Consider the following 21,721-nt stretch of genomic DNA (forward strand, 5'->3'; position numbering starts at 1 on the left):
TGATGTCTCCCGGAGCCAATCAGTGAGCGGATAGAGGAGGAGTCTGGCCCTGACAGGGAAGAGCGAGGATAATGATTGGCAGCGCTCTGAGCCAATCAGGGATCGGTGGGCGGAGCCAGGCTGACATCTCGGCCGCGTTCTACTTTAGAACGTTCAGTTGTAACTTTGTATCTTTCCTGGGAGTCGGCGCCGTTTAGTCACCGGCCACATGGGGGCGCACATCAGCACGGTGAGCGGGGCCGGGGATGACACAGCACGGAGGGCACAGTATGGAGGGCAGGAAGCGGCGGCCGCAGGGCCTGGGTGGGTGTGACCACTGCTGTGTGCAGGCAAGAGGTTCTGCAGCAGCCGCCCCCTGCTCGGGAAGAGGCACTCCAGGCCTCAGCGCTTACAATCTACTGCCAAATCGGGCGGATGAGGCTGGTGGTCCTGGTGTAGCCCCCAGTGCAGTCGTCAGGTGACCTTGGAGGTGGTCGGTGGGTTCTGGGCAGGGCCCCAGTATTGGACCATATAGATCCTATGCTAATGGGGCTATAAGTACCCAGTGGGTGGTCCTGAGCCTGTGGTAAACGCCCCTGCTCCTCCCCGCCCCTTTGTCTTAATTGACGACGCCATTTATATTCCGCATGTCCCGACCCCTCTCCGCCTCTCTTCCCCTCCTCTCCCCAGCCTCTGTCCCCTCCGGGGTGTTCTCTTGTTCCCCCTCTCCCCAGCCTCTGTCCCCTCCGGGGTGCCCTCTTGATCCCCCCCTCTCCCCTCCGGGGCAGTCCCGACCCTTCTCAGCCTCTGTCCCCTCCGGGGTGCCCTCTTATTCCCTCTCCCCTCTGGGGCGATCCTGACCCTTCTCTGCCTCTGTCCTCTCTGGGCCTCTGTCCCCTCCGGGGTGCCCTCTTGATCCCCCCTCTCCCCTCCGGGGCAGTCCCGACCCTTCTCAGCCTCTGTCCCCTCCGGGGTGCCCTCTTATTCCCTCTCCCCTCTGGGGCGATCCTGACCCTTCTCTGCCTCTGTCCTCTCTGGGCCTCTGTCCCCTCCGGGGTGCCCTCTTGTTCCCTCTCCCCTCTGGGGCGGTCCTGACCCTTCTCAGCCTCTGTCCCCTCCGGGGTGCCCTCTTGTTCCCTCTCCCCTCCGGGGCAGTCCCGACCCCTTTCAGCCCCTGTCCCCTCCGGGGTGCCGTCTTATTCCCTCTCCCCTCCGGGGCGGTCCCGATCCTTCTCTGCCTCTGTCCCCTCCGGGATGCCCTCTTGATCCCCCTCTCCCCTCCGGGGCGGTCCCGAACCCTTTCAGCCTCTGTCCCCTCCGGGGTGCCCTCTTGTTCCCTCTCCCCTCTGGGGCGGTCCCGACCCTTCTCTGCCTCTGTCCCCTCTGGGCCTCTGTCCCCTCCGGGGTGCCCTCTTGTTCCCCCTCTCCCCTCTGGAGCGGTCCTGACCCTTTTCTGCTTCTGTCCCCTCCAGGGTGCCCTCTTGGTCCCCCTCTCCCCTCCGGGGCGGTCCCGACCCCTTTCAGCCTCTGTCCCCTCCGGGGTGCCCTCTTGTTCCCCCTCTCCCCTCTGGAGCGGTCCCGACCCTTTTCTGCTTCTGTCCCCTCCGGGGTGCCCTCTTGGTCCCCCTCTCCCCTCCGGGGCGGTCCCGACCCCTTTCAGCCTCTGTCCCCTCCGGGGTGCCCTCTTATTCCCTCTCCCCTCTGGGGCGGTTCCGACCCTTCTCTGCCTCTGTCCCCTCTGGGCCTCTGTCCCCTCCGGGGTGTCCTCTTGATCCCCCTCTCCCCTCCGGGGTGGTCCCGACCCCTTTCAGCCTCTGTCCCCTCCGGGGTGCCCTCTTATTCCCTCTCCCCTCTGGGGCGGTCCCGACCCTTCTCTGCCTCTGTCCCCTCTGGGTCTCTGTCCACTCCGGGGTGCCCTCTTTTTCCCCTTCTCCCCTCTGGGGCGGTCCCGACCCTTCTCAGCCTCTGTCCCCTCCGGGGTGCCCTCTTGTTCCCCCTCTCCCCTCTGGGGCGGTCCTGACCCTTCTCTGCCTCTGTCCCCTCTGGGCCTCTGTCCTCTCCGGGGTGCCCTCTTGTTCCCTCTCCCCTCTGAGGCGGTCCCGACCCTTCTCAGCCTCTGTCCCCTCCGGGGTGCCCTCTTATTCCCTCTCCCCTCTGGGGCGATCCTGACCCTTCTCTGCCTCTGTCCTCTCTGGGCCTCTGTCCCCTCCGGGGTGCCCTCTTGTTCCCTCTCCCCTCTGGGGCGGTCCCGACCCTTCTCAGCCTCTGTCCCCTCCGGGGTGCCCTCTTATTCCCTCTCCCCTCTGGGGCGATCCTGACCCTTCTCTGCCTCAGTCCCCTCTGGGCCTCTGTCCCCTCCTGGGTGCCCTCTTGATCCCTCTATCCCCTCCGGGGCGGTCCTGACCCCTCTCAGCCTCTGTCCCCTCCGGGGCACTGCAACTGTCAAGTTCAACTGTCAATTAAGTCTAAGTGAGCAGAGCAAGTAAGTGTTTATCAGAGCTCAGGACCACCCATTTGCCACTTCATTAGCATATGGTCGAAAGATAAAATTGTAGATCTCCGTTTAAAGGCCATGTGGGCGGATCCTCACTTGTATTTAGGTTCCCAGTGGCCATAAAGCAGCTGACACTCCCTTTAATTCTCTCCTTGGCCACTAGGGGGATTTAAGTCACATGACTCATTGTCCAGTTCCGATCCTGTGTCCGGCCCCTGTATTGTGGTGGGGGACACGGCCTGTATTGTGGTGGGGGACACGGCCTGTATTGTGGGCGTATTAAAGGGATGACACCAAATTAGGTTCACATTGCTATTAAGGGATGATGTGGTCAGGCTGGTGGGGTGGGGTGGGGTGGGGTCTGGTCCCTGGTCAGATTAGGGTCCCTGTCTCCATGATGCGGGGGCGGTCAGGACCCCCCTCCGGCTGGTGATGTCGGCTGCTGTTTACACCAGTAATAATTTGGATCGTGTTCCAGCTGTCACGCGGTCGCCCTCGTATAGGAATGCAGGGATAATGGGGCCGTATCTCCGACATTCAGCAGCGGCCTGTGCTCCTCCACATCCCTTCCTGAGGCATTATGGGTGCTGGAACTCCCCCCAGTGATTGACCCACCCATGTGTGCTCTGGATTATGGAAATCTCTCTACAATCCTGGATGAGGTTCCTTTCTCCACCACTAGTTGTAGTTCGGCTGTTAACCCCTTCATTGCTGAGGCGTTGCAAGCGATTAACCTGAAATCTGTTGCTTCTCTCATGTAAAGGTTGATGGGTATCGGGGGTTTGGCTGATGCTCAATTCTACCGATCTCACAACACGTTGTGCACTGATACCGGGCAAACATGGAGGAACTGTAGCCTCTTATGTATGTCAGGTGTGGGGAGAGGGTGTCCCATAGGAGAGCTCACTACATACAGATTTATACAGCCCCCACTAGGGGGAGCTCACTACATACAGATTTATACAGTTACCACTAGGGGGAGCTCACTACATACAGATTTATACAGCCACCACTACTGGGAGCTCACTACATACAGATTTATACAGCCCCCACTAGGGGAGCTCACTACATACAGATTTATACAGCCACCACTACGGGGAGCTCACTACATACAGATTTATACAGCCCCCACTAGGGGGAGCTCACTACATACAGATTTATACAGCCACACTACGGGGAGCTCACTGCATACAGATTTATACAGCCCCCACTAGGGGGAGCTCACTACATACAGATTTATATAACCACCACTAGAGGGAGCTCACTACATACAGATTTATACAGCCACCACTAGGGGGAGCTCACTACATACAGATTTATACGGCCACCACTAGGGGGAGCTCACTACATACAGATTTATACGGCCACCACTAGGGGAGCTCACTACATACAGATTTATACAGCCATCACTATGAGGGAGCTCACTACATACAGATTTATACGGCCACCACTAGGGGGAGCTCACTACATACAGATTTATACGGCCACCACTAGGGGAGCTCACTACATACAGATTTATACGGCCACCACTAGGGGGAGCTCACTACATACAGATTTATACGGCCCCACTAGGGGGAGCTCACTACATACAGATTTATACGGCCACCACTAGGGGGAGCTCACTACATACAGATTTATACGGCCACCACTAGGGGGAGCTCACTACATACAGATTTATACGGCCACCACTAGGGGGAGCTCACTACATACAGATTTATACGGCCACCACTAGAGGGAGCTCACTACATACAGATTAATACGGCCCCCACTAGAGGGAGCTCACTACATACAGATTAATACGGCCCCCACTAGAGGGAGCACACTACATACAGATTAATACGGCCCCCACTAGAGGGAGCACACTACATACAGATTAATACGGCCCCCACTAGAGGGAGCACACTACATACAGATTAATACGGCCCCCACTAGAGGGAGCACACTACATACAGATTAATACGGCCCCCACTAGAGGGAGCACACTACATACAGATTAATACGGCCCCCACTAGAGGGAGCACACTACATACAGATTAATACGGCCCCCACTAGAGGGAGCACACTACATACAGATTAATACGGCCCCCACTAGAGGGAGCACACTACATACAGATTAATACGGCCCCCACTAGAGGGAGCACACTACATACAGATTAATACGGCCCCCACTAGAGGGAGCACACTACATACAGATTAATACGGCCCCCACTAGAGGGAGCACACTACATACAGATTAATACGGCCCCCACTAGAGGGAGCACACTACATACAGATTAATACGGCCCCCACTAGAGGGAGCACACTACATACAGATTAATACGGCCCCCACTAGAGGGAGCACACTACATACAGATTAATACGGCCCCCACTAGAGGGAGCACACTACATACAGATTAATACGGCCCCCACTAGAGGGAGCACACTACATACAGATTAATACGGCCCCCACTAGAGGGAGCACACTACATACAGATTAATACGGCCCCCACTAGAGGGAGCACACTACATACAGATTAATACGGCCCCCACTAGAGGGAGCACACTACATACAGATTAACACGGCCACCACTAGGGGGAGCTCACTACATACAGCTCCTGTAGTAGTCAATAGGAAGCGTATAAATACATTTTTAGCTAGCTCCCTCTAGTGGTGGCTGCCCACTATGTTGGTAAATCTGTATTTCTCGTGTCTCCATCACAGTAGATATTTTTTCACCTTTAAGTGAATGACGCGAGATGTTCAGGAAAGTCTTTATAACGTCCAACAGCTGAAAGAAACCTGTGAATCTGTGTGTGATTATGACCCTTCCTGTATATTACAGAGATGGCCGAGCGGCTGCAGGCAGGAGAGTAGGTGACTCCACACAGGGCGGCCCTGACTGAAGAATGTACAATCTCAGGGGACAGGAGGGCTGTGCTGACTCATAGGAGTGGAATTGTGAGCGAAATACAGGGGCGGACAGATCCTAAATATATCCACTGTACAGAATAGTGAGCGCAGCTCTGGAGTATAATACAGGATGTAACTCCGGATCAGTAATGTAATGTATGTACACAGTGACTGCACCAGCAGAATAGTGAGTGCAGCTCTGGAGTATAATACAGGAGGTAACTCAGGATCAGTAATGTAATGTATGTACACAGTGACTGCTCCAGCAGAATAGTGAGTGCAGCTCTGGGGTATAATACAGGAGGTAACTCGGGATCAGTAATGTAATGTATGTACACAGTGACTGCACCAGCAGAATAGTGAGTGCAGCTCTGGAGTATAATACAGGATGTAACTCAGGATCAGTAATGTAATGTATGTACACAGTGACTGCACCAGCAGAATAGTGAGTGCAGCTCTGGAGTATAATACAGGATGTAACTCCGGATCAGTAATGTAATGTATGTACACAGTGACTGCTCCAGCAGAATAGTGAGTGCAGCTCTGGGGTATAATACAGGAGGTAACTCGGGATCAGTAATGTAATGTATGTACACAGTGACTGCACCAGCAGAATAGTGAGTGCAGCTCTGGAGTATAATACAGGATGTAACTCAGGATCAGTAATGTAATGTATGTACACAGTGACTGCACCAGCAGAATAGTGAGTGCAGCTCTGGAGTATAATACAGGATGTAACTCAGGATCAGTAATGTAATGTATGTACACAGTGACTGCACCAGCAGAATAGTGAGCGCAGCTCTGGAGTATAATACAGGATGTAACTCAGGATCAGTAATGTAATGTATGTATACAGTGACTGCACCAGCAGAATAGTGAGTACAGCTCTGGGGTATAATACAGGATGTAACTCAGGATCAGTAATGTAATGTATGTACACAGTGACTGCACCAGCAGAATAGTGAGTGCAGCTCTGGAGTATAATACAGGAGGTAACTCAGGATCAGTAATGTAATGTATGTACACAGTGACTGCACCAGCAGAATAGTGAGTGCAGCTCTGGAGTATAATACAGGATGTAACTCAGGATCAGTAATGTAATGTATGTACACAGTGACTGCACCAGCAGAATAGTGAGTGCAGCTCTGGAGTATAATACAGGAGGTAACTCAGGATCAGTAATGTAATGTATGTACACAGTGACTGCACCAGCAGAATAGTGAGTGCAGCTCTGGAGTACAATACAGGATGTAACTCAGGATTAGTAATGTAATGTATGTACATAGTGACTGCACCAGCAGAATAGTGAGTGCAGCTCTGGAGTATAATACAGGATGTAACTCAGGATTAGTAATGTAATGTATGTACACAGTGACTGCAGGTGCAGAATAGTGAGTGCAGCTCTGGAGTATAATACAGGATGTAACTCCGGATCAGTAATGTAATGTATGTACACAGTGACTGCACCAGCAGAATAGTGAGTGCAGCTCTGGAGTATAATACAGGATGTAACTCGGGATCAGTAATGTAATGTATGTACACAGTGACTGCAGCGGCAGAATAGAGAGTGCAGCTCTGGAGTATAATACAGGAGGTAACTCAGGATCAGTAATGTAATGTATGTACACAGTGACTGCACCAGCAGAATAGTGAGTGCAGCTCTGGAGTATAATACAGGAGGTAACTCAGGATCAGTAATGTATGTACACAGTGACTGCTCCAGCACAATAGTGAGTGCAGCTCTGGAGTATAATACAGGAGGTAACTCAGGATCAGTAATGTAATGTATGTACACAGTGACTTCACCAGCAGAATAGTGAGTGCAGCTCTGGAGGATAATACAGGATGTAACTATGGATCAGTAATGTAATGTATGTACATAGTGACTGCACCAGCAGAATAGTGAGCGCAGCTCTGGAGTATAATACAGGATGTAACTCAGGATCAGTAATGTAATGTATGTACACAGTGACTGCACCAGCAGAATAGTGAGTGCAGCTCTGGAGTATAATACAGGATGTAACTCAGGATCAGTAATGTAATGTATGTACACAGTGACTCCACCAGCAGAATAGTGAGTGCAGCTCTGGGGTATAATACAGGATGTAACTCAGGATCAGTAATGTATGTACACAGTGACTGCCCCAGCAGAATAGTGAGTGCAGCTCTGGAGTATAATACATGATGTAACTCAGGATCAGTAATGTATGTACACAGTGACTGCTCCAGCAGAATAGTGAGTGCAGCTCTGGAGTATAATACAGGATGTAACTCAGGATCAGTAATGTAATGTATGTACACAGTGACTGCACCAGCAGAATAGTGAGTGCAGCTCTGGGGTATAATACAGGATGTAACTCGGGATCAGTAATGTAATGTATGTACACAGTGACTGCACCAGCAGAATAGTGAGTGCAGCTCTGGGGTATAATACAGGAGGTAACTCGGGATCAGTAATGTAATGTATGTACACAGTGACTGCACCAGCAGAATAGTGAGTGCAGCTCTGGAGTATAATACAGGATGTAACTCAGGATCAGTAATGTAATGTATGTACACAGTGACTGCACCAGCAGAATAGTGAGTGCAGCTCTGGAGTATAATACAGGATGTAACTCAGGATCAGTAATGTAATGTATGTATACAGTGACTGCACCAGCAGAATAGTGAGTGCAGCTCTGGGGTATAATACAGGATGTAACTCAGGATCAGTAATGTATGTACACAGTGACTCCACCAGCAGAATAGTGAGTGCAGCTCTGGAGTATAATACAGGGTGTAACTCAGGATCAGTAATGTAATGTGTGTACACAGTGACTGCACCAGGAGAATAGTGAGTGCAGCTCTGGAGTATAATACAGGATGTAACTCAGGATCAGTAATGTAATGTATGTACACAGTGACTGCAGCGGCAGAATAGAGAGTGCAGCTCTGGAGTATAATACAGGAGGTAACTCAGGATCAGTAATGTAATGTATGTACACAGTGACTGCACCAGGAGAATAGTGAGTGCAGCTCTGGAGTATAATACAGGATGTAACTCAGGATCAGTAATGTAATGTATGTACACAGTGACTGCACCAGCAGAATAGTGAGTGCAGCTCTGGAGTATAATACAGGAGGTAACTCCGGATCAGTAATGTAATGTATGTACACAGTGACTGCACCAGCAGAATAGTGAGTGCAGCTCTGGAGTATAATACAGGAGGTAACTCAGGATCAGTAATGTAATGTATGTACACAGTGACTGCACCAGCAGAATAGAGATTGCAGCTCTGGAGTATAATACAGGATGTAACTCAGGATCAGTAATGTATGTACACAGTGACTGCTCCAGCACAATAGTGAGTGCAGCTCTGGAGTATAATACAGGAGGTAACTCAGGATCAGTAATGTAATGTATGTACACAGTGACTTCACCAGCAGAATAGTGAGTGCAGCTCTGGAGGATAATACAGGATGTAACTATGGATCAGTAATGTAATGTATGTACACAGTGACTGCACCAGCAGAATAGCGAGTGCAGCTCTGGAGTATAATACAGGATGCTACTCAGGATCAGTAATGTAATGTATGTACACAGTGACTGCACCAGCAGAATAGTGAGTGCAGCTCTGGGGTATAATACAGGAGGTAACTCAGGATCAGTAATGTAATGTATGTACACAGTGACTGCACCAGCAGAATAGTGAGTGCAGCTCTGGAGTATAATACAGGAGGTAACTCAGGATCAGTAATGTATGTACACAGTGACTGCTCCAGCACAATAGTGAGTGCAGCTCTGGAGTATAATACAGGAGGTAACTCAGGATTCAGTAATGTAATGTATGTACACAGTGACTTCACCAGCAGAATAGTGAGTGCAGCTCTGGGGTATAATACAGGATGTAACTCAGGATCAGTAATGTATGTACACAGTGACTGCACCAGCAGAATAGTGAGTGCAGCTCTGGAGGATAATACAGGATGTAACTATGGATCAGTAATGTAATGTATGTACACAGTGACTGCACCAGCAGAATAGCGAGTGCAGCTCTGGAGTATAATACAGGATGCTACTCAGGATCAGTAATGTAATGTATGTACACAGTGACTGCACCAGCAGAATGTGAGTGCAGCTCTGGGGTATATACAGGAGGTAACTCAGGATCAGTAATGTAATGTATGTACACAGGGACTGCACCAGCAGAATAGTGAGTGCAGCTCTGGAGTATAATACAGGAGGTAACTCTGGATCAGTAATGTATGTACACAGTGACTGCTCCAGCACAATAGTGAGTGCAGCTCTGGAGTATAATACAGGAGGTAACTCAGGATCAGTAATGTAATGTATGTACACAGTGACTTCACCAGCAGAATAGTGAGTGCAGCTCTGGGGTATAATACAGATGTAACTCAGGATCAGTAATGTATGTACACAGTGACTGCACCAGCAGAATATGTGAGCGCAGCTCTGGAGGATAATACAGGATGTAACTCAGGATCAGTAATGTAATGTAAATACACAGTGACTGCACCAGCAGAATAGTGAGTGCAGCTCTGGAGTATAATACAGGATGTAACTCACGATCAGTCATGAATGTATGTACACAGTGACTGCTCCAGCAGATAGCGAGTGCAGCTCTGAGTATAATACAGGATGCTACTCAGGATCAGTAATGTAATGTATGTACACAGTGACTGCACCAGCAGAATAGTGAGTGCAGCTCTGGGGTTTAATACAGGATGTAACTCAGGATCAGTAATGTATGTACACAGTGACTGCACCAGCAGAATAGTGAGCGCAGCTCTGGAGTATAATATAGGAAGTAACTCAGGATCAGTAATGTAATGTATACACACTATTCTGCTGGAGCAGTCACTGAGTGCAGCTCTGGAGTATAATACAGGATGTAACTCACGATCAGTCATGTAATGTATGTACACAGTGACTGCACCAGCAGAATAGTGAGCGCAGCTCTGGAGTATAATACAGGATGTAACTCAGGATCAGTAATGTAATGTATGTACACAGTGACTGCACCAGCAGAATAGTGAGTGCAGCTCTGGAGTATAATACAGGATGTAACTCACGATCAGTCATGTAATGTATGTACACAGTGACTGCACCAGCAGAATAGTGAGTGCTGCTCTGGAGGATAATACAGGATATGTGATGTCTCTTGTATTTTGGTGTTAGATGACTTGCGCTCTCGTTTGCGTTGCTGTTTCCGTCGTTGCTCCTGGCCGTCGCTCGGTTAACGCTGCCGCTCTCTTTCAGTTGGGGCGGGTCGTTACTTATCCTTTCTACATCGTCTTTGCGATCTTCAGAAGACTTTTCGGGAAGCCCCCTCCGGCCATCACCTTAGAGAGCGCGGATGTGAAATACCCCCTGCGGCTGATCGATAAGGAGGTAAGTCCTGATGCCGACGGTCACTTGATCGGGATGAACGGGACAATAATTGGCTCCATCTTGATGTCTGCTCCTAGGTCATCAGCCATGACACCCGCCGCTTCCGCTTTGCGCTGCCGTCTCGTGAACACATCCTGGGTCTCCCCATCGGTAAGAATGAGGGCTGTATCGGTCACTCGAGTCGGATGTAGCTTTGGCCCCCGTCCTTTCTAACCGCCCCCGTCCCCTGTCATTCCCATCCGCCCCCGGTCTGGTGACTTCTTCTCTTTCGGTTGCTTCCAGGGCAGCACATCTACCTGTCGGGCCCGGGTGGACGGGAACCTGGTTGTCCGCCCCTACACTCCGGTGTCCAGTGACGATGATAAGGGCTACGTGGACCTGGTGGTGAAGGTGCGTGCGCCGTCCCGTGGTCGGCTAGACGATCGGCGTCCGCCTCGTTAATCCGAGTATTTTCTTCCAGATTTATTTAAAGGCATACACCCCAAATTCCTGAGGGCGGCAAAATGTCTCAGTACCTAGAAGCCCTGAAGATCGGGGAGACCATCGACTTCAGGGGCCCAGTGGGCTGCTGACCTACAGCGGGAGGGGTAATGTCCCACCGACCGGCGGGGGAGGGGAGGGATCGGGCACGAGGGGCGATCAGGATACAATTTTTTCTTGTTCTTTAAGGAACTTTCGAGATCCGTCCTGACAAGAAATCTCCACGGTCACCAAGAAGGTTCAGCAGCTGGGACTGATCGCGGGGGGCACAGGTACTGGCGCCGGGACTACAACTCTCATCATATGAGAGGGGAGGGGTTTATGCAGATAATTCCCTGGCAGTGGATGTGATTGGCTGTCAGTCTGTGCCCCGCCCCCTGGGATCGTGATGGTGGATGATGATTGCGTCTTGTCTCCTCTGCAGGGATCACCCCCATGCTGCAGCTCATCCGCGCCGTCATGAAGGACAAAGACGACCGCACTGTCTGCTACCTGCTGTTTGCTAATCAGGTCTGTATGATGGCCGCCATGAGGGCGGGGGCTGCTGTGACTGGTGGTGGAGCGGATACGACTCCTGTGACTGGTAGTTCGTGGGGAGGGGCTGGCGGTAGTGATGTGGGGAGGGGCTGGCGGTAGTGGATGTGGGAGGGGCTGCCGGTAGTGGATGTGGGGAGGGGCTGCGGTAGTGGATGTGGGGAGGGGCTGGCGGGTAGTGGATGTGGGAGGGGCTGGCGGTAGTGGGATGTGGGGAGGGGCTGGCGGTAGTGGATGTGGGGAGGGGCTGGCGGTAGTAGATGTGGGGAGGGGCTGGCGGTAGTAGATGTGGGGAGGGGCTGGCGGTAGTAGATGTGGGGAGGGGCTGGCGGTAGTAAGTGTGGGGGGGGAGGGACGACTGGCGGTAGTAGGTGTGTGGGGGGAGGGACGACTGGCGGTAGTAGGTGTGTGGGGGGAGGGACGACTGGCGGTAGTAGGTGTGTGGGGGGAGGGACGACTGGCGGTAGTAGGTGTGTGGGGGGAGGGACGACTGGCGGTAGTAGGTGTGTGGGGGGAGGGACGAGCTGGCGGTAGTAGGTGTGGGGGGAGGGACGACTGGCGGTAGTAGGTGTGTGGGGGGGATTGACTGGCGGTAGTAGATGTGGGGGGGGGATTGACTGGCGGTAGTAGATGTGGGGGGGGGGGATTGACTGGCGGTAGTAGATGTGGGGGGGGGGATTGACTGGCGGTAGTAGATGTGGGGGGGGGATTGACTGGCGGTAGTAGATGTGGGGGGGGGGGATTGACTGGCGGTAGTAGATGTGGGGGGGGGGGATTGACTGGCGGTAGTAGATTGGGGGGGGGGGATTGACCTGGCGGTAGTAGATGTTGGGGGGGGGGGGATTGACTGGCGGTAGTAGATGGTTGGGGGGGGGGATTGACTGGCGGTAGGTATGGTGGGGGGGGGATTGACTGGCGGTAGTAGATGGTGGGGGGGGGATTGACTGGCGGTAGGTAGTAGTGGTGGGGGGGGGGATTGACTGGCGGTAGTAGATGGTGGGGGGGGATTGACTGGCGGTAGTAGATGGTGGGGGGGGGATTGACTGGCGTAGTAGATGGGGGGGGGATAGGTAGATGGGGGGGGACTGGCGGTAGTAGATGGGGGGGGGGGGGGGGGGAAGATGTGCCCGTGCTACCCCCTCACTGATATACATAGATGGACTCTAGGACTATGTTTATTCCTGAACATGCAGATATTCACCTCTAGTCACATCCAGAGCTGCCCCTCCAGGTTGTGCTGCAGCTCTGGCTGTGACTGGAGTCGGCCGCTGTTCTCACTGTTCTCGCTTCTTTCAGGCGGAGAAGGACATTCTGTTACGGGAGGAGCTGGAGGAGATCCGGACCAACCACTCCGGCAGATTCAAGCTGTGTACACGCTGGACCGGGCGCCCGAGAGTAAGAGCCTCCTCCTCAGTGACCCCCTGTGCTCTGGACACTGCAGGGACTACAGCTCCCAGCATGCACGGCCCAGCGGCTGGATATTGGAGCATGCTGGGAGCTGTATTTTTCAGCAGCCCTGGTGTGTCCCCTGAGGTCGTGTCATTGATATGTTATACAGCTGAATGGTTTGTTACAAATGTGTTTTAGGATAACCTCATATGGATAAGGGGGGGGGAGGTGGTCAGACAAGGTGAGATGTTCTCATTCACTGACAGCAAGCAGCATCTTGAAAATGGTGATGAATTGTAAAGCTGAGGGTTTGAGTAGTTCAGAAACTTTTTCCCAGACTCTTTTCAGAAAAGTTTTGTGTGTGATCCCCTCTGTGGCCACCAGGGGCGCCATGCTCTCACTATATTGTCTATCTCCAGGTTGGGATTACAGCCAGGGCTTCGTCAATGAGGACATGATCCGCTCCTTTATGCCCCCACCCGGGGACGACGTGCTGATCCTGATGTGCGGACCACCCCCATGATCCAGTACGCCATTAACCCCAGCCTGGACAAGCTGAGCTACCCCCAGGACCGCAGATTTGCCTACTAGGCGCCATTGTGTGAGCCGAGCGCAGAGAGAACGTCTCCTCCATCCCGGCATCGTTGTGACAGGCGCGCGGACTGCTGCCGCCAGCGGGGGGCGCTACTGCTGTCAGTGACGCTGGGTATCCATAGGTGGGGGCTCTTAAAGGGGCGGGTGTTATGCACTAGGCAGGTTATAAGTTCAGTCGGCACTTGACTAAACCAAAGTAAGGACTTTGTGGTAATTGAAAGTGCCAGCTGGGAGTTGTAGTCCTACTTCTCCAATTGAGTATTCGATGTGACACTAAGGAAAGTGGAAACGCGGCGGGCGCTCGTCACAAGGTGCCTGGATCTGCTTCTGACCCCTCTACTTGCACTATCCCCCTTTTCGCCTCGTCTCTCGCCTTCGTCACCTTTCCGTGTGTACAATGTATTTTTATTCTTCATCAAAAATACAGGAAAATACTTTGATTTCCGTCTCCCGTCTCATTATTTAATATTATTATTTTTTTTTTTTTGCAGTGCAATACCAAATTCTGCCACCAGAGGGCACTAATACAAGATGTTTTTAACAGATATTTAGGGTGTATGGCCCTTTAAAAACAAAGTACAAAGTTTGAATTCTGGTCAATCGTAATTAAAGGGGCGCTCCATACAGTCCCGGGTTCCCAGTGATCGGCTGTAAACTCTGGATGGATGGCTACAGCGCTTCTAATGGAAAAAGGAAGAATTACAATTGCCATTTAAAATTAGCAGAGTAAAAGGGGGTCGTAGAGCAGAGACCACCTAAAAGAAGACTTTACTAGAAAGGTCCCTTTAATAATAATAATGTACAGCAGTGATTCATGCTCTTGTAGTGACGGCATCAGACAATGGAGAGAAACATCGGAGCCAGAATGTAACTGGACTCAACAATAGGGTCATGTGACGCCGCGTGCACCGCACCGCAACGTGGGAGAGGCTAAAGGAGAACCAGCAAACGTGTACAAGCCCCTGCTGTACTAATACAAGCGCCAATCCTCTCCATAAACATTTACATGAGACTGTATTCCTGTAGCCCCACCACTAGGGGGAGCTCCCTTGTATACAGAGATACATGATAAGATCCCTGTCTGCTGCCACCACTAGGGGGAGCTACCTGTATACAGAGATACAGGATACGATCCTGTCTGCAGCCACCACTAGGGGGAGCTCCCTGTATACAGAGATACATGAATAAGATCCTGTCTGCAGCCACCACTAGGGGGAGCTCCCTGTATACAGAGATACATGATAAGATTCTGTCTGCAGCCACCACTAGGGGGATGCTCCCTGTATACAGAGATGCATGATAAGATCCTGTCTGCAGCCACCACTAGGGGGAGCTCCCTGTATACAGAGATACAGGATACGATCCTGTTTTCAGCCACCACTAGGGGGAGTTCTCTGTATACAGAGATACATGATCAGATCCTGTCTGCAGCCACCACTAGGGGGAGCCCCTGTCTACAGAGATGCATGATCAGATCCTGTCTGCAGCCACCACTAGGGGGAGCTCCCTGTATACAGAGATGCATGATAAGATCCTGTCTGCAGCCACCACTAGGGGGAGCTACCTGTATACAGAGATACAGGATACGATCCTGTTGCAGCCACCACTAGGGGGATTTCCCTGTATACAGAGATGCATGATAAGATCCTGTCTGCAGCCACCACTAGGGGGAGCTCCCTGTATACAGAGATACATGATAAGATCCTGTCTGCAGCCACCACTAGGGGGATTTCCCTGTATACAGAGATGCATGATAAGATCCCTGTCTGCAGCCACCACTAGGGGGATTTCCCTGTATACAGAGATGCATGATAAGATCCTGTCTGCAGCCACCACTAGGGGGAGCTACCTGTATACAGAGATACAGGATACGATCCATGTTTGCAGCCACCACTAGGGGGAGTTCCCTGTATACAGAGATGCATGATAAGATCCTGTCTGCAGCCTCCACTAGGGGGAGCTCCCTGTATAGAGAATGTTTGATTATAAAACAATGCAGTGAGCTCCCTCTAGTGGGAGAAATACAGAACAGTCACTATAAATGCAGCAGATTGGGATCTCTGTATCAGTAAAACAAGTCTCCTGTAGATATTATGAATTGCTGCTCATCAGACCTATAACCAGAGATGGAAATTGCTGTAACAGGATACCATCTGTGCGCCCCTATGGACAACACTTCCTAACGGTCAGTCAGAAGATAGTGTTGGCAGGGGTGTCCGGCTGTCTTGCTATAACAATATCTGGGTGTGTAAAGCATGGAGGCCGCGGGGGTCTGGTAAAGCTCAGACATATCCTAATATGTAATACTTTACTGATACCCAGCGACTTAGTGCAGATAGCGCCACCTTCTGTCCATATAGAGGAATGCCTACACAGGGGGGGGGGGGGGTGTTATAAGTTTCTCACAGCTGAAGGTTTGTCACAATGTATCAGTGTGTGAGCCAGCAGCAGCTGCACATCCCTCCTGTGCTGGACGTGTCGTTACAATGTATCAGTCTGGAGTCCGGTTGTGGTCAGATTCCCGGTGACTATAGGAAGTTGATGTAGACTTTGCCGATGTTCCTCCGTCCGGTCCTCCGGGACATACAGGCGTCCAGCAGGTCCCGGGTGGGCAGGAAGGTGTCGGTGTCCTGGATGTACTGCTGCAGGGCGCGCTCCCCGCCGTTCTTCTTCTCCTCCTTGCTGACGCTCTCCAATAAGATCCCGCGGACGTCCTTGGGTTTTCCGGTTAATCCGAACACCATGAAGAGTCCCAGGCAGTCGGCGCCGACCAGGCGGCAGAACTCCTCCAGCTTCTCGTAGCGGCTGCGCTCCTTGGAGGAGGAGTCGGGGAGCTGCATCTCCTTCAGGGCCCCCGGTGGAAGGTGTCGGGGGCCCCTCGGCCGTCGCCGGTGAAGTCGGACATCTGCAGGGCCTGGACGGCGATCTGGAGCCGCACCGACTTGTCGGGACCCAGCAGCGTCCAGATCCAGTCCACCCGAGGAGCGCGGTCTGCTGCGCGGTCATCTTGCTGGTGCAGATCCGCTCCTCCACACCTTTCTCCACGCAGAAGGTGATGAAGTCCACTAGGAAGATGTCCGTCAGGGTGTCCGTGTGGGGACGCAGCGTCCCATGAGGGTCCTGGAATCCCAGGTAGTGGCGGAGCTTGTGCGAGGCGTGCACCACTCCCTGGCTGAAGACCTCGCACACGACGTCCGCCTTCTCCAGCGGGGGCACGATCACCGGGGCGGACGGCGTCTGACCCATGGCGGTCAGATCGGAGGAGACGAGCGGAGCAGCTGTGCGCTGCCAGCGGGGACAGACGGGGGCGGGGACGGGAGCTGCCCGAACCAGACCGACAACTTTCACACGGAGACACTTAAAGGGGCGGTTGTCATAACGGAGCAAAGTCTGACCTGAAGGCTTAGAAAAAGCGTCGGAGGTGAGACTGCAGCTCAGGACCAGCCTCTTCGGTGTAGATGCAATGCCAAACACAACCTGAGGACAAGGGGGCGCTGGTGTTTTCTTATCATATACGTTCCCTTTAAGCAGGGGTTGAATGAAAGAAGCTGTCACTTTAAAAAAAAGTGTAACGTCTCTCTTCTATGTCCCCGATGCCCCCCACTCCTCCCTTCTATGTGCCAGGTGCCCCCACTCCTCTCTCTTTGTGCCTGGTGCCCCCCCATTCCTCTCTTCTTTGTGCCGGGTGCCCCCCCCCATTCCTCTCTTCTATGTGCCGGGTGCCCCCCCCCATTCCTCTCTTCTATGTGCCGGGTGCCCCCCCCATTCCTCTCTTCTATGTGGCGGGGGCCCCCCCCCCCATTCCTCTCTTCTATGTGCCGGGTGCCCCCCCATTCCTCTCTGCATTGTGCCGGGTGCCCCCCCATTCCTCTCTTCTATGTGCCGGGTGCCCCCCCCCCCCATTCCTCTCTTCTATGTGCCGGGTGCCCCCCCCCCCCCATTCCTCTCTTCTATGTGCCGGGTGCCCCCCCATTCTCTCTGCATTGTGCCGGGTGCCCCCCCCATTCCTCTCTGCATTGTGCCGGGTGCCCCCCCCATTCCTCTCTGCATTGTGCCGGGTGCCCCCCCCATTCCTCTCTGCATTGTGCCGGGTGCCCCCCCCATTCCTCTCTGCATTGTGCCCGGGTGCCCCCCCCATTCCTCTCTGCATTGTGCCGGGTGCCCCCCCATTCCTCTCTTCTATGTGCCGGGTGCCCCCACTCCTCTCTTCTATGTGCCAGGTGCTCCCCCATTCCTATGTTCCGGGTGCCCCAATTCCTCCTCTTTATGCTGGGTGCCCCCACTCCTCTTCTTTGGGGTGGGGGGGGGGGGTATGTACATTTCCAAAATAAACTTTAAAAAAAGAAAAAAACTTTGCAAAACAGTCCAAAATCAAACTACCGTTTTGTGTATGCAGCTCTGTTTCCATGGTTACAGACTACAATCGCTTCTGTAGTCAGGTGACTGTCGCTTCTGTCTGCAGGCTACTTGGGATAAGAGGAGGCAGAGGGAAGAGTTACAGGGTGGGAACAGTCAGTATGCAGGCACATAAGTCTGGCTCAGAGCTGTATACACAAACGGTAAGAGGTTTTTAAGCTGAGCCATTGGTAAAGTTGCGCTATTTGTTTTAGATACATTGTGTAGGTTGCAAAAGTCTACACGCCCTTCAGATCTACAACGGCTCAGCCGACAATGGGTTAATAGCTGCACCCGATGTCCCCAGTTCCGGTGGTCACATGACTAGTTTTAGTATCAAAGCTCCCCCCCCACCTGAAAGTAAAGACGCCCCTATAACTGCAAATCCCCAGCTGTTAGAAATTACTTTATAATGTTTCCCACTGCTCAGGAGCACAGAGTATTTCAGGAGGAACAAATGTGCTAGTTTTGTAGGACGATGCAGAGTCCTCAGCAGCACAGAGTATTTCAGGAGGAGAGTGGAATCATCTCATAGGTCGTCACAGAATGAGGGAAAAAAAAGCAGGGTCCTCAGCAGCACAGAGCATTTCAGGAGGATGCATAGTGGTAGGAGCAGGATCCTCGGCAGCACAGAGCATTTCAGGAGGATGCATAGTGGTAGGAGCAGGATCCTCGGCAGCACAGAGCATTTCAGGAGGATGCATAGTGGTAGGAGCAGGATCCTCGGCAGCACAGAGTATTTCAGGAGGATGCATAGTGGTAGGAGCAGGATCCTCGGCAGCACAGAGTATTTCAGGAGGATGCATAGTGGTAGGAGCAGGATCCTCGGCAGCACAGAGTATTTCAGGAGGATGCATAGTGGTAGGAGCAGGATCCTCGGCAGCACAGAGTATTTCAGGAGGATGCATAGTGGTAGGAGCAGGATCCTCGGCAGCACAGAGTATTTCAGGAGGGGAGTGTGCTCACCTTATAGGCAGTCACAGACTGAGGTAGTGGAAGGGACAGGGTCTTCAGCTGCACAGAGTATTTCAGGAGGGCAGTATGCTGATCTTGTAGGAGGTCACAGCCTGTGCTTAGGTTCTCCGCAGCACAGAGTATTTCAGCTGAGGAATGTGTGAAGTCTTAGGGTGGACAATTCCTCAGTCCGGGTTGTTCCAGAACAAGCTGCACAGCAGCACAGAGTATTTCAGAAGGGAAGTACATGGTTCTTGTCGAGGAGGTGGTCAAGACCTGTGTTTTAGGTAAATTGATAGAGCACGGTTCTCAGCAGCACAGAGTATTTCAGCAGCAGTGTGCAGATCCGGCGTGCGTCAGGAGGTAGACACTTCCTCGTTATTCTGGGAATCAAATTTATGCAAATTATTTATGCAAATGATCAGCAGGAAACTCTATGGAACCATCATTCTCTGCTCAGGAATTGGTTGTATGTGGCGACTTACACCAGAAACAGCGCCCCCTCCTGTGCACAGGCAGGATGTGGTACTGCGGCCACGTAAGAATATTGATGATGGTGGAGCTCGGTCTGGAGATTTTTTTTTGGGGAGGTTCGTGTTATTAAGATTTAATCAGAAACGGCTGATAACAGAGAGCGGTAGATGACTGTAAAGCAAATAGGAGTCACCGGCAGAGACGCCTTCAAGTTAAACATAAGCTTTTATTACAGTCAGATATAGACGGACGCGATAACATCTGCTCGTATACTTTATAGTGTTATAACGACCTCCGGGGGCCGCGCCTCCCTCCCCCGATAACGTGCGGAGTCAGTGCCGCGTCACCTGCACCCCCCCACGATCATCATAAATAAACATACAAAACAAGAAGCATAAATATCAGCAGAAGATGCAGCCGCCCCCCCAGCACAAGACCACCCCCGCGGCTGCTGGCCCTTTAAATAAAAAAAAAAATAATTATCAGTGAGTCGCCCCCTGCTGGAAAGTTTCTAAAAACTTTTAATAAACTTTTGATTGCAGAGGACGACCCCAGGGCTGGACATATTTCTTATTTTTAGGGCACAAATGTTTTATTCCAACCCCCCCAACACTGACTAAGACCCGAGCCATCCGTAGGCACAGCCCGCCCCCTCCAGAACCCAGCTGGCACGTAAACTGGAAATACTGGTATAGAAAACTAGACCTTATGGGGTTTTGTTTTGTTTTTTCGTAAAACTTTTCTTTTTTTCACACTTTAAAATAGAAAAATTTGTATAAAAAGTAACAGCGCCGTGAATCGTATAGTATAAAAACTGCAAAGGGTTAAAAAAAAACAAAAAAAAAACAGCGCCACTCTCAGCCAAGTGGATGCGTCTGGTATTGCAAGCTCTGCTGCATAAAATGGGACTGAGCTGCAATACCAGAAGCTGCCACATGAGGCGAGTAACAAAAAAAAAACCCCCAAATCCCAACAGCTCCACACTCCTCCAAGTGGCCGTACGGGGTACTGCAGCTCAGTCTGAAAATTGGATGCAATTTTTTACATCATAATAAAAAATACAGACAACGTTGTCTTTAAACAACTCGTCCCACCCCTTTAATTATGGCAGTACAACGCATTGTATAATTTGGCGCTGCTCAATGCACTCCCCCTCTGCAGCCACTAGAGGGCGCTGTGGTACAAATGTTATTAGTCACTGACTAAATACTACCCATAGAGGCACCAACGCTCTCCGCTGCGCAGACGCGCTACAAACGGCTGGCGGTCATTTTTATTATCACTTTTAAAGGCACGGTCTCCCCTCCCCCCGAACCCGGAGCGCAAAAACAGTGACGCAAAAAATAACAATCGCAAACACAAGGAATAAAAATGGCGGCCGGAGCGCGGAGTCACACGTTGGAGTCGTCGTCTGTGATGCTGGCGCTGGGGGATCGGGCGGAGTATCCCGGAACATGTCGTCTTCCTTCAGCATGTGCTGCGGGGAGGGAGACAAGAGTGTGAACGCAGCTCTGGATGTGAGTGGAGGATAGAATGTAAGAGACACGGAAAAAAGAGAGTGTGACGTATGATAGCGGGAATAATACCGTCAGGTTATTGATGCCTTCAGAAAACGCCCCGATCTGCCGCACTGTTCCCTCCGAGTCTTCCATCTAACAGGAGAAAGACCGCAACGTTATCCATAGGGGGCAGTATAATAGCAGTTATATTCTTGTACATAGGAGCAGTATTATAGTAGTTATATTCTTGTACATAGGGGCAGTATTATAGTAGTTATATTCTTGTACATAGGGGCCAGTATTATAGTAGTTATATTCTTGTACATAGGGGCCAGTATTATAGTAGTTATATTCTTGTACATAGGGAGCAGTATTATAGTAGTTATATTCTTGTACATAGGAGCAGTATTATAGTAGTTATATTCTTGTACATAGGAGCAGTATTATAGTAGGTATATTCTTGTACATAGGGGGCAGTATTATAGTAGTTATATTCTTATACATAGGGGCAGTATTATAGTAGTTATATTCTTGTACACAGGAGCAGTATTATAGTAGTTATATTCTTGTACACAGGAGCAGTATTATAGTAGTTATATTCTTGTACATAGGGGGCAGTATTATAGTAGTTATATTCTTGTACACAG

General features: G+C 51.4%; 2 protein-coding genes and 1 long non-coding RNA gene across 3 annotated transcripts; 1 reads left to right on the forward strand and 2 right to left on the reverse strand.

Annotated features, from left to right (window-relative positions):
- The first annotated feature begins 63 nt into the window (after positions 1 to 63).
- On the forward strand, positions 64 to 14,192 carry CYB5R3 (cytochrome b5 reductase 3). Its single transcript, XM_073650366.1, is given in 14 exon segments — positions 64 to 229; positions 10,624 to 10,755; positions 10,833 to 10,905; positions 11,038 to 11,057; positions 11,059 to 11,149; positions 11,203 to 11,313; positions 11,316 to 11,342; positions 11,425 to 11,454; positions 11,457 to 11,507; positions 11,660 to 11,745; positions 13,066 to 13,135; positions 13,138 to 13,164; positions 13,578 to 13,676; positions 13,679 to 14,192. Coding segments are annotated over 14 exon segments (909 nt in total). The 5' UTR covers positions 64 to 208; the 3' UTR covers positions 13,750 to 14,192.
- Positions 14,193 to 15,038: 846 nt separating this feature from the next.
- REP15 (RAB15 effector protein) lies at positions 15,039 to 17,095 on the reverse strand. Its single transcript, XM_073649404.1, is given in 3 exon segments — positions 15,039 to 16,616; positions 16,619 to 16,728; positions 16,731 to 17,095. Coding segments are annotated over 3 exon segments (714 nt in total). The 5' UTR covers positions 16,999 to 17,095; the 3' UTR covers positions 15,039 to 16,280.
- A 2,994-nt stretch (positions 17,096 to 20,089) lies between these two features.
- Positions 20,090 to 21,259, reverse strand: LOC141164273 (uncharacterized). Its single transcript, XR_012250891.1, has 2 exons — positions 21,162 to 21,259; positions 20,090 to 21,052 (listed from the first exon to the last, which is right to left on the reverse strand). It is a non-coding gene; the product is annotated as an uncharacterized lncRNA (long non-coding RNA).
- Between the last annotated feature and the right edge of the window lie 462 nt (positions 21,260 to 21,721).

Source organism: Phyllobates terribilis, unplaced genomic scaffold, assembly GCF_046119375.1.
Source record: "Phyllobates terribilis strain yellow unplaced genomic scaffold, ASM4611937v1 Scaffold_10__3_contigs__length_209671492, whole genome shotgun sequence".
NCBI lineage: Eukaryota > Metazoa > Chordata > Amphibia > Anura > Dendrobatidae > Phyllobates > Phyllobates terribilis.